At 34.8% G+C, this 12,960-nt stretch overlaps 1 protein-coding gene across 1 annotated transcript in view; it reads left to right on the plus strand.

Moving 5' to 3' along the window:
- The window catches only part of CFAP54 (cilia and flagella associated protein 54), a 380,538-nt gene that overhangs the window by 134,870 nt on the left and 232,708 nt on the right, over positions 1–12,960 (plus strand). The window contains exons 31-33 of the mRNA XM_025402762.1: positions 1,862–1,973; positions 2,319–2,419; positions 11,475–11,705. Of these exons, the coding sequence (XP_025258547.1) occupies positions 1,862–1,973; positions 2,319–2,419; positions 11,475–11,705 (444 nt within the window). The remainder of the gene's footprint in view (positions 1–1,861; positions 1,974–2,318; positions 2,420–11,474; positions 11,706–12,960) is intronic.

Below are 12,960 nucleotides of genomic sequence, written 5' to 3' on the forward strand. Positions count from 1 at the left end.
TTTAAAATACTATTTATCACAATGAAAAGCGGTCAGTCAGAGCTCCACAGAGCAGTGAACAGATCAAGGAGTGGATGAGTTTAATTTATTCAATGGATGAAGGTTCTGCTGTGCTTGGAGGAGAATGCTGAGATGGTGGCAAAGACTGTAGTCTAAATGTGACCTCCTCTCCTTCCCGTCTCTTTCTGAAAGAACATAACAACCAGGTCAAGCATGCTGGTAGTGAGGGAGACAGAGAGGAGAGGCTGTAGAGAAGAGACCTAGCTGGTTGGAAATGGAAGGCAATCTTAGGCTTCAAGTTGTGGAGCATGGCTCCCCAAGTCCCTTACGATCATTGATCAAAAGCTTCTAATTTAGGCAGCAAAACTTTTGCCCAAGTGATTGTCAACTAACTGGGTGATTAGAATTGTTACAGCTGAACTGGGGTTCCAGACAACCATGGGCTTAGGATCATCTTCATCAAAACTGGAGCGAAGGGGCCAAGATGGATTTGGGTCAAGTTCCAACCCCTGGAACTAGCTATCCAGGCTCACCCCGTCATTTCATTAGCCTTGCATTAATAAGACCCTGTATTTTATTCAAGTTTTGGGATCCCATTTATCATGTTAAGCAGTTTTGCTGTATCTGGCTAGTGCTTATGAAGAAATATAAATTTTAAAAAAATAGAAATTTCAGGAAAAATAGGCAAGTATCAATAAAGGGACAGTGAGAGACTATAGTATTGGGAAAAGATCAGCTCAGTTCCTGTTGGTATTCAGAGGGCAGCAGTGGCTGGGAGCTTGCAAAAGATAGAACCAAAGAGATTGAAATCTGTTGGAAGCAAGGAAGCTTGTCTGGGATTACTTTTACAGTATTCTCCGAGTTATAAGGGAAGAAGTGTCCATGGTTATTTTATTTTCAATCCAGTTCTGTTCCATCTACATCATGCCTTCAACTCCTCTTTTTCCCTGTAGAAGGCCCTATGGGAGTTTTTATTATATGATTATAACATACAGCATATTCTCTGTTATGCATTGTATAATGCATTTTTTGTTTTTTTTTGAGACGGAGTCTTGCTGTGTTGCCCAGGGTTGAGTGCAGTGGCGCTGTCTCGGGTCACTGTAAGCTCCGCCTCCCGAGTTCATGGCATTCTCCTGCCTCAGCCTGTCGAGTAGCTGGGACTACAGGCACCCGCCACCACGCCCAGCTAATTTGTTGTTGTTGTTGTATTTTTAGTAGAGACGGGGTTTCACTGTGTTAGCCAGGATGGTCTCGATCTCCTGACCTCATGATCCACCCGCCTTGGCCTCCCAAAGTGCTGGGATTACAGGCATGAGCCACTGCGGCCTTCCTATACATTGTATAATACATTTTAAAACTTATTTATTTAGTCTCCTGTAAATAGGCATTTAAATTCTTTCTAATTTTTTATTATTATAAACAGTGCTGCAAAGGACAGGACATTCTTATACATATGTCCTTATGCATATGTGAGAGTTTCTGTAAATATACAGGGCTGTAGTTGCCAAGATATGAACATTTTAACTTTACTAAGTTATTGCTTAGTTAAGTTATTTAGTTAAGATATTGCTTAGTTAAGATATTGCTAAGTTGCTCTTAAACTTTTATCAATGTGAAAAGTTTCTGTTATTCAACATCTTCACTGACAGTCACATTTTGTGATATGATTTACACTTGGCTATTTTGAGAGACTGACTATTTCATGCTGAACAGAGATATCACAGTCTAATTTATGCATAGGACACAAGCAGTTTTGGATATTCTTGCATAATTTCAGTGAAAACTTTAAAGACATATTACTTTGGGGGTAGTTCTGCACATTTTTGCAGGTCTTTTTGACTGACTTTATCTTTTTTATTAGGAGGAATGAGTCTCTACTTGGACTAATAAAAGTGAAATATAAGGAGAGTACTTTGAGTAAAAAAGTAAACAAATATTTAAAGTTCAAAGCTGCAGTAATGGAAATTGGAAAAGTAAGTTTCGTATGAGTTTTGAATTTTAGGTAATGAAATTGAGAGATTCATGCATTTAGAGATGATTGGCTACATTTAAACTCATTATAATATGAAACACAAGGATATACTAACAAGCATAATTTTATAATTACACAGTACAACTTTTAGATTAACATGTAGATATTGTTATAATCAGAGTTTTTTGTTTACAGGGGTATTTCTGTTGCCTTTGATAATAATTTTAGTTGAGGGTATGAACTACTGTATTTCAATGTCAAGAGATAAGCATTAGAGTATGAATAAATTATACTACTGTGTTTAAAGTTTGAATTTAACTTGTAAAATTTTATCTCCTCTATTAAGGGTGCAGAAATGTCACAAAGAGTAAGAAGTAAAAAAAAGGAAACTCTAAGAGATTTCATTTTAAAAAATCCAGCTATTTCTGAAATGGTGGCACATGAAAGGTATTAACTAATTAATTAATTCAATAAAAGTTTACTTGAGGGTAACTGTGTTGGACATTATTTTGGGTACTAGGGATACACTGGTGGATCAGACGGGTGAAATCGTTGCCTTCGAGGAACTTACATACTAATGAAAAAAGCATAGTAAACAAGTAAACACCTAAATAAACAAGACAGTTAAAAATGTTGATAAATGTTATAAAGTGAATGAAATAATATAGAATATTTGGCTTGACGTGAAGGTGGTGGTGGCAATAGTTTAGATAGGGTGGTTAGGAGAACAAATTGGTAAATTATCAGTGAACCTAAAGTTCTTGATGACAAAATATGGCAAAATGTTTAGTTTCTATTTTTATAAGTACACATGTATAAGAATTTTTTATTTATACATTATATATCTTACCTTCATGATCTAATGTTTTTCTATACCTGTTTAGTGATTTTGATTTTAATTTACACAACACAGATATTAATAGAACCAATTCTGCTTTGTTTTTATTTGCATTTGCCTACTATCTCTTTGATTATTCCTTCATTTTCTTTATTTAAATTATGACATATGGGTATAAAAAATAATATAACAACTATGCCATTTAACATGTAAAACCTTTCAAACACAGTTGAAATCCCCATGTACCCATCCTGGTATGCATTTCTGTTTTCCTCTATTCTGGAAATAATTCCCCAAATTTCGTTATTATTATGCTGATGAGTGAATTCGTATGTCAACCACATATGTATATATAAGCCCCAAATAATGCATGCTATAATTTTTTCTGATTTGCTTTGGAAATTTGCTTTTTTTCTCTCAATATTATGTTTGTGATTTTTTGAAATGTCACCTATACATAAGTCCACTTTCTTAATTTCACTGCTGAATGATATTTCATTATATACTAAATAAATATCATATAATAAATTATATAGTAATAGTATAATGCATTGTGTTTATTGTATGCATATTTCTGTATGCATAATACATACACATAAATATGAATAACACACATAATTTAATATGCATAATATAAATAATATATATTTATTATGCATATATTATATAATATATATTATACATTGTATAATAAATGTTTTAAATGATTTATTCAGTCTCCGATAAATAAACATTGAAATTCTAACTTTTCACTGTTGTAAACAATGTTACAAAGGACATTCTTGTATATATCTCCTTATGTATGTGTGAGAGTTTCTGTAGGGTAAATACATAGGGTTGTGGTTTTCAAGATATGAACATTTTAGCATTACTAGATATTGCTAAGTTGCTCTTAAATTTTTATCAATGTTGTGAAAATTTTCCATTATTCAAGGTCTTCACCAATGCTTGATTTTATTATCACATTTTTGTGGAACTATGTGGTATGAAATTTTGCCTCGTTGTTGTTTCAATTTTCATTTATTTGATTCCTAAGGTTAGGCATCTTTTCATGTTTTTATTTGGCCCAACGGTTTTTCTAGTCTCAGGACTGCTTGTTTGTATTCTTTGCACATTTAAAAACTTTTGTTTTCTTCTTTAGTTTTATAAGTTTGGATGCTAATGCTTCTCCCAGTTTGTGGCTCATCAGTTCACATTTTAAAGTTCTTTAATAATTAATTCAAAAGTTTTAATTCTTAATGGAGTCAAATATATCAATGTTTCCCTTTATTGTTTTGGAAATTCTTTCCTAATCTGGGATAGTAAAGATATTCTCTTTGTGAATTTAAAGTTTTGATTTTCATATTTAGGAATTTCATTAATTTGTTTTTGTATATGGTGAGAAGATGAGTCCCCTTCACTCTCTTTTTTTTAGTTTTGTAACCGGTATTCAGTTGACCAGCACAGTTTATTGAGTAGTCTATTCTACTGTCACTGTTAACTTTATCACTTAGCAAGTTTTCATATATGTAGCTTTGGGATCTCTTCTCTGTTTTATTAGTCTATTAACTTATTCCTGAGTCAATATCAAACCATTGTAATTACTCTAGCTTTAAATTGAGTTTTGCTGTCTGAGGAACAAGTTTCTCCAGAATATTCTTTTCCTTCATGCAAGTCTTGGGTATTATTCCACAAAATGGAATGATTTTTTGATTAATACAAAAACTCTACTATGATTTTGATAAAGATAGAATTGAATGTATATATTGGTATAGGAAGGTTTTTGAAAATTATTTATTCATTTTTTTTACACTGTTGTGTTTTTCTATTAGTAGACAGATCACTTTCTTAGGTCTTTAATACCTTTCAATAAATTTCTATGATTTTCTCCATAACCATGTTATATATCTTTTGTTAGATACATCAAGGAACTGTTTTTTGATATTAGTGTAAATGCTATTTTAAAATTACATTTTTGAATTTTTCTATTCTTTGTATAGGTGTATAATTGATTTTTTTGCATACTGATCTTCTAAACAACTTGATAATTTATTTGTAGATACAGTTTTTTGTGTGTGTGTGGACAGTCATAATCTGAAGAGATAATGTTTTGCTTATTCCTTTCTAATGCTCCAGCCTCTTCTTTCCTTTTCATATTTAGCCTACAGGCTAGGACTTAGAGTTTAATCAGGGAAAGCGTTTGTGGATTGTGGACATCCTTGTTGTAAGATGCGTATTTAAAACTTTTTAATTTCCAGATAATTATAGATTCATGTGCAGTTATAAGAAATAATACAGAGAGATCCCATATACCCTTCATCCAGTTTCTAATGATAGCTGTACAACTATAGTACAATATCACAACCAGGAAATTGACATTGATATAATCCACTGACCTTATTTGGATTACAGCAAGTTTGCATGCACATGTGTGTGTGTTTGTGTGTCTGTGTGTGTATTCTATGCAATCTGTAGAATTTGTATGACCACTACAGTATGTAACCTTTTGAGATTGACTTTTTGTGTCACTTAGCATAATTCCCTTAAGAGTCACCCAAATTGTGTGTATCCAAGAATTCACTTATTATTGCTTAGTAGTATTCCATGGCATTAATGTTCCGTATTTTACCACCATTTACCTATTGAATAGCATTTAGATTGTTGATTGTTTCCAACCCAATAGCATTTGACTATTAGGAATAATACTGTGATGAGCATTCATGTGCAGTTTTTACATAAACATAAATCTTCATTTTTCTGTGATAAATACCCAAGAGTGCAATTGCTTGGTCGAATGGTAAGCATGTTTAATTTTGTAAGACATCCTCCACTCTTTTGCAGACTGGCTCCTCATTTTTACATTCCCATCAACAGTATATGAATGATCTAGTTTCTACTCATGCTTTCCTGCATTGAGTATTATTACGTTTTTTAAAATTTTAGCTATTAAAATAGGTGCGTAGTGATATCTCATGGCCTTAATTTGCATTTCTCTAATGGCTAATGATAGTGAACATCTTTTTTTTTTTTTTTTTTTTTTGAGATGGAGTCCTGCTCTGTCGCCCAGACTGGAGTGCAGTGATGCAATCTCGGCTCACTGAAACCTCTGCCCCCCTGGTTCAAGTGATTCTCCTGTCTCAGCTTCCTGAGTAGATGGGATTACAGGCATGTACCACCACCTCGTTTGACTAATTTTTGTGTTTTTAGTAGAGACAGGGTTTCACCATGTTGGTCAGGCTGGTCTTGAACTCCTGACCTTGTGATCCACCCACCTCAGCCTCCCAAAGTGTTGGGATTACAGGCGTGAGCCACTGTGCCCAGCTGAACATCTTTTTATATGGTTACTTGCCATCTATCTATCCTCTTTAATGAAATGTCTGTTTATGTCTTTTGCTCATTTTCTAATTGGACTGTTTTTATTTTTCTGTTGAATTTTGAGAGTTCTTTATATATGCTAGATACAAGGCCTTTGTTGCATATGTTATTGGCAAAACTTTTTCCCAGTATGTAGCTTGTCTTCTCATCCTCTTCACAGAATCTTTTGCAGAGCACAATTTTTAAATCTTGATGAGGTCCAACTTATCAATTTTTCCTTTAATGGGTTGTGCTTTTGGTGGCAAACCTCAAAACTTTTTGCCTAATCGTAGGTCCTTTTTTTCCCCTGCTAAGTTTTATAGTTTCATGTTTTCCATTTAAGTTGTGATTCATTTTGAGTTGATTTTTTGCATAAGATGTGAGGTTTAGATTGAACTTCATGTTTTTACCTGTGGATATCTAATTGTTCCAATGTCATTTCTTGAAAAGACTATCCTTCCTCCATTGAATCACTTTTGTACCTTTGTAAAAAATCAGCTGGACATATTTGTGCAGATCTATTTCTGAGTTCTGTATTCTGTTCCATTGATCTATGTGCCTCCCTCTGCCAATACCACATTCTCTTTCTTGATTACTGTAGTTATAGAGTAAACCTGAAAATCAAGTAGAGTGATTCTTTCCACTGTATTTTTTTTTACAAAATTGTTTTAGCTACTCTAGGATCTGTACCATTTCATATACATTTTAGAATAAGCTTGTCTATAACATGAATTTAAAGATCTATTTCTTGTACCATTTCATATACATTTTAGAATAAACTTGTCTGTAATATGAATTTTAAAAATATATTTATTATTTCCCTTCTAAGTACTATATTTGCTTTGGGGTTCGGGATGAAATCCTTTATCACATTTTGGAAACTGTCATCCATTTTTTATTTTCTAAGAGTTTTGTTATAAATTACGTTGAATTTTGTTTAATATTTCTTTTTCATTGATTTTTTTCTTTAATATGATCATGCAACAAACTGCATTATTACGTAAATGTTCAAGGATGCGTAGTATCTTTTTGCTGATACCACTTCTGACACAAACCATATGGTGTTTTCCAGCACCAACCAATTCTCCAGCACCAACTGGGCAGCCCCATATGCACTTCATGTAATTTCTCCTTAGGATAACATCCTGCATAATTATAGTATGAAAAGACAATTTAATGCTGACACTGTCGACACAGAGTTAGCAGCACATCCCACAAGTTAAAGGGCTTGGTTCCACAACACTGCCACCACTTCAGAGGCCAGTCACAAATGTGATCCCAGGATACCCACACTTCTGCCTAGCTGACTATAAATTCAGAGATTCCCTCCTCGGGTTCGAAAATTTGCTATAATAGCTCACAAAACTCAGAAAAACACCTTACATGTTTACTAGCTTAATGTAAAAGATACAAATGAACAGCCAGGTCAGGAGGTACATGCCAACGGCAAAGTCCAGACGGGTCCTGAGCACAGGAGCTTCTGTCCCTGTAGAGTTGGGGGCACCACCCTCCTAGCTTGTGGTTGTACCTACCTGGAAGCACCCTGAACCTCCTAGTTCAAGAGTTTTCATAGCCTGGCTTGCAGCCACCCTCCCCTCCAGGCAGTGGGAGGGGAGGGGCTGAAAGGTCTCACCCTCTAATCATGTGTTTAGTGATGATTAAGATAACCTCTATCCTGAGCCTAGCTAGAGGCTCTACCCTGAGTCGTCTCCTAAGCATAGACTTACGTATGTTCCACAGGGACTTTCTGTGAGTAACACATTTCTTTCACTCTGGAAATTCCAAGGGTTTTAAGATCTCTGTGCCAGAAACCAGGGGACAGGTACCAGATATGTGTTTGTAGTATACCACACCATACCTGCACATTTTTACCAACGGATTCAATTTCTTTGAGATTACTATGTCTCTTTGAGTCTGTAATCTTTTTTTTATACTATTGGCTCTAAAGCAAGTCTCAAGAAATTTCAAGTAATTGGAATCATGTGAACTGTATTTTATTTCAATGCAATTAAGATAGAAACCAGTTTTTGAAAAGTTAACCAAAAAGATTCTATACATTTAAAAACCTGAAGGAGAAACAGAGAAATAATTAATGAGGAAAGATTGAAATTACATTCACATGTTGCATAACATTTTGATCAATGATGGACTGCATGTACACTGGTGGTCCTATACAATTATAAAATCATATTTTCACTGTACCTTTTCTATGTTTAGATGTACAAATACCATCATGTCATAATTGCCTACAGTGTTTATTATCCTAATCTGCTATAGAGGTTTGTAGCCTAGGTGTGTAGTAGGCTATACCATTTAGGTTTGTGTAAGAACACCCTATGATGTTCAAACAACAATAAAATCACCTAACAACACATTTCTCAGAATGTATCCCTGTCATGAAGTGACACACACTGTACAATGGTAATTTTAAAACAAAGAACTTGCTAGAAGTATGGTTGGGATTGCTTTGAATCCAGAAAACATGAACATTTAAGTTTTCTTCTAGCCATCTTTTAGCTGCATCATTTTATATATACATATATATGTGTGTATATATGTGTGTGTGTATATCTACCTATCTATCTATCTGTCTGTCTGTCTGTCTATCTATCTATCTATCTATCTATCTATCTATCTATCTATCTATCTGTTTATTTTTTGGTCACCCAGGCTGGAGTTCAGTGCTACCATCATAGCTCACTGCAGCCTCAAAATCCTGGGCTTAAGCAATCCTCCTACTTCAGTCTCCTGAGTAGCTAGGACTACAGGCATGTACCACCACGGCTGGCTAAATTTTATTTTTTAGTTGTAGAGACAGGGCCTTGCTATGTTGCCCAGACTGATCTTGAACTCCTGAGCCCAAGTGATCCTTCTGCCTTAGCCTCTCAAAGTGCTGGGATTACAGGCATGAGCCACTGCACCTGTCCTGCATCCTACAATTTTTTACTAAAAGTGTTTTCATTCTCATTTAGTTCTATATGTTTTTAAATTATCTTTGTAATTTCTGCTTCCTGTGAATAGATCTTACATATCTTTGCTTTGATTAATTTCTAGGTATGTTTTTGAAGTTACTGGGAATGATTATTTTAGAACTCTTTGTTTATTGACGATATGTAGAAATAGAGTTATTTTTGTATATTGACTTTCCAATCCTTTTCCCCTTTTCCTTTTTCTTCCTTATTATTCTGGCTAATCCCATCAATACAATGCTAAAACAAAAGTGATGTTAGTGGGCATATTTGTCTGATTCCCATTTCATAGGGAACACTTTCATATTTTCAACATTTTAGCATTGAGAATGGTATTTGTGGTAGGTTTTGTTCTGTGGATATTCTTTATCAAATTAACATTATTCTTTATTTTGATTCTCAAATTGCTCTAGATTTGGCTAGCTCTTCAGTTTTTGACATGTTTCCATCATTTCATTGAGCTACTTCTTACCACAAGATGTTCGTCTTATACACACCTTGTACAGCCCTGGAGTCAAGTGATTTCTTTTAGTGAGAAGTGGTATTTAGAATCTAAGTTGTGAGGGCTACTAATGTGTCTTTGCTTCCAGTTCCTCTTGATAGACTGAGCTAGGAAATATATTTGTTCAGGTAAATTTATCTATCTAAATCTATCAATCATCTGTCTAAACATATCTATCTAAATATAGCATTCTCTGTCTCTGTCTCTCTCTCTCTATATATATGTATCTAAAACCATAAATTCATTCTAATACCTGGAATTCCATTTCAAAACCACAGGATACTTTCCAGAGTTTTCTCTTTTTCTAATTGTAACTCTTTTCCCTAATGGTGAGAATCCTGGTTCTGCTAATGTCAATATGCTAGCTCATTTCCTTAAGCTAGAATGTATAGAAGGTAGTTTCAGGATTCCTAAATATTTTTTAATTCAGGTGTTTATCTGCTTCCTCTTGTGGCTTCACATCACTGAGCATTTGTGCTGATTGTCCTTGTGGAGCTCCCTCTCTGTGGGTGTACTCAGACCTGTTGCTCATGGAGACACAAATCAGGTTATTGGAGCACCTGAATGTTAAGAACTGTTCAGATGATAGAGGAAAAGCATTCTGTATCCTCTGTGGGCTGGCTGTGAATTCCATTCCGAGCCACTTGGAGTTTGTCATTCCCTTGCCAAGATACCTGGAGGAAGCCTATCCTGTCGCTGATCTCCCTGAACTATCACACTCTCCGTAGCAAGGAAGTTGCAACCGACTGTTGACTCATCTTGGCCTTTTGAGGAGAATTGATCTACTCACATGGGGACAAGATTGATTTTCATTTTGGAAATTATATTTTTAACTTTCAGGATCAGCTATTAAAAAGATTCACGTTTATTGGGAAACCAAATAACATCACTAAAACCAACTAAACAATGACAAAAAGCCCTAAAATCTTGGATTAAAAGCAAATCATCAATAAACTAAAAAATATTTAGAACTGAGTGATAATGTAAACACTACACAATAAAAGAAAGCTGTCCTCCTTCCTTTCTTCAAATGTTTCCTCCTCTGTTTCAACATCTGCCTGCCTTCTTCCTATCCATCTTTCTTTTCTTCTTGTATGTGTGTGTGTATTGATTTAGATTCTGAACAATATATAAGTGAACAACATAAATCAAGTGGAATGGTGCGGACCAATGGGTTAGCAACATTGCTAACAGAACAAAAAAATTGAAAATATGCTTGGAACGATATGTTCTATAAACAACTATACATGCAAATAGTTGGACTACTTTAAGTTTTGATAGGATGATTTTTAAAAAATGAATATATATTATACTTGAAATCCAAACTATTAGCTAAAATTTGAGTATATTTTTTTCTGGAGTGTATTGAATATGCAGTTATGAAGTCATCTCATCTATATTCAACTGATGTTTTATTTCCTCTAGAGTTTAACTAATGTTAGACAAAATTTTGCTACATTGTTTCTTCCTCAAGGACCAATACAGAGAAATGATTTTCTTGTTTAATATTGAATTTAGTTGATGAATGTGAACATCATATCCTAATTTTGTTGTCTAATCTCAGTGGCCTTTTGGTTATGAAAAAGAAAAGCTCTGTTTGGTTTGAGCTGAGGACACAGACTTCAGCGAGGGTTGAAGACAATACATGGTGTCTTTGTCCCTGGTGCTTATCTCTGTACCTTTTTTTAACCACCCTGGTTCATATTTTTAGCACTGCAGAAATGATAAATAAGCCAGAAACATTTGCATAAGGGCAGTCAAGTGACTTCTTGATGTATTCTTTCTAAATTGGAATGATTCTTCTTTATTAAATATCTGAAAGTTTTTGTGTGATTTCAACACTTCTTTCTCCCTTGGCAGAAATAGGAGAACCAGTGTTAGGAAAGCAGCACAACGATACCTGATAGATTACTTGAATCCTCTAATACTAGGTTATGTTAAAAGAAAGAGGTTCCATCGTGTATCACTTGAAGAGATGCCCTGGAGAGCTCAGATGAACCTGTATCTAGCAGGTGCACACTTTAACCTGGTTTTACAAAAGCTAGGGGAGCGTACGAAGATGAAATTTGGCTCTTCACATATGATGGTCAGGTATAGTATATTATTGATGAAAAATACTGTTTTAGTTTCATGAACATGGATTGTATTTGTATGTTCAGAGCTCCAATGGTGCTAACAACTTGAGGTTTACAGAGTACTTCTCATCTTTATACTGGCTGTATTAGTTTGTTTTCACACTGCTGTAAAGAACTTCCCGAGACTGATAATTTATAAAGGAAGGAGGTTTAGTTTGACTCACAGTTCCATTGGGGAGGCCTCAGGAAATTTATAATCATGGTGGAAGGGGAAGCAAACACGTCCTCCTACACATGGTGGCAGGAGAGAGAAGTGCAAGCAGGGGAAATGCCAGTTGGTTTTAAAACCATCAGATCTTGTGAGACTCATTATCATGAGAACAGCATGGGGAAGACTGCCCCCATGACTCAATTACCTCCACCTCGTCCTGCCCTTGACACGTGGGGATTTTTACAATTCAAGGTGAGCTTTGGGTGGGGACAGAGAGCCAAACCGTATCACTGACCAGTGGTTTATTTATTAAGTTTTAATCTCAGAATCTTTCCCAATTACATGCTGGATATAAGTGATAATTTGATTACAGCTTGAATATGTTTGTTGATCTAGCTTTCAGTGCAAGGGTAAAATGTAATTCCAAGAGAAGTTTAATATGAATTATAGAATAAATGTAGATATTAGTAGGCATTAGTCAAATGTCTATTTTATAGAGGCATAGTTTAAGCCTCTATAAACAGAGGTCGTATTTACTCATCCAATGTCAATTTTCTATCATTTACTCAATAGACATTTTTAAGCTCTTACTGAGTGTCTTTGGCTAAGTGCTGTGGGAGATAAAAATAGAAGATACATACATAATATGGAATACTTTGTAGCCATTAAAAGGATGATGTAAAGTCACACATTAAAAAAATAATACTTATTGAGTACCTATTAGATACAAGGCCCTGAGCTAGGTGCAATGGCTATACAAAGATGAACCAGATATACTAATTAGGGTCTGATAGGGTATGTCACAAATGCTCATGAATAGCTTGTAATGAATGGTAAAAGGGAAGTACAAATCCAATCTTCTTTATTATTGGAAGAAGGCTTTTCCTCTAGTTTGGAACTAGCAATACACGTTTCATAGGGAGGAGCCACTGGGCCTGGGTCTTGATGGATAGGCAAGGTTTAGAAATGTGCAGAGAAGGAAATAGTCATTCTCAATAGTTGGAAGAACATGAGTCAGAGCCCAGGTAGAAAACACAGGATGTGAACCCCAAATAGTCTG

The sequence above is a fragment of the Theropithecus gelada genome, chromosome 11, assembly GCF_003255815.1.
Source record: "Theropithecus gelada isolate Dixy chromosome 11, Tgel_1.0, whole genome shotgun sequence".
NCBI classification, from domain to species: Eukaryota; Metazoa; Chordata; class Mammalia; order Primates; family Cercopithecidae; genus Theropithecus; species Theropithecus gelada.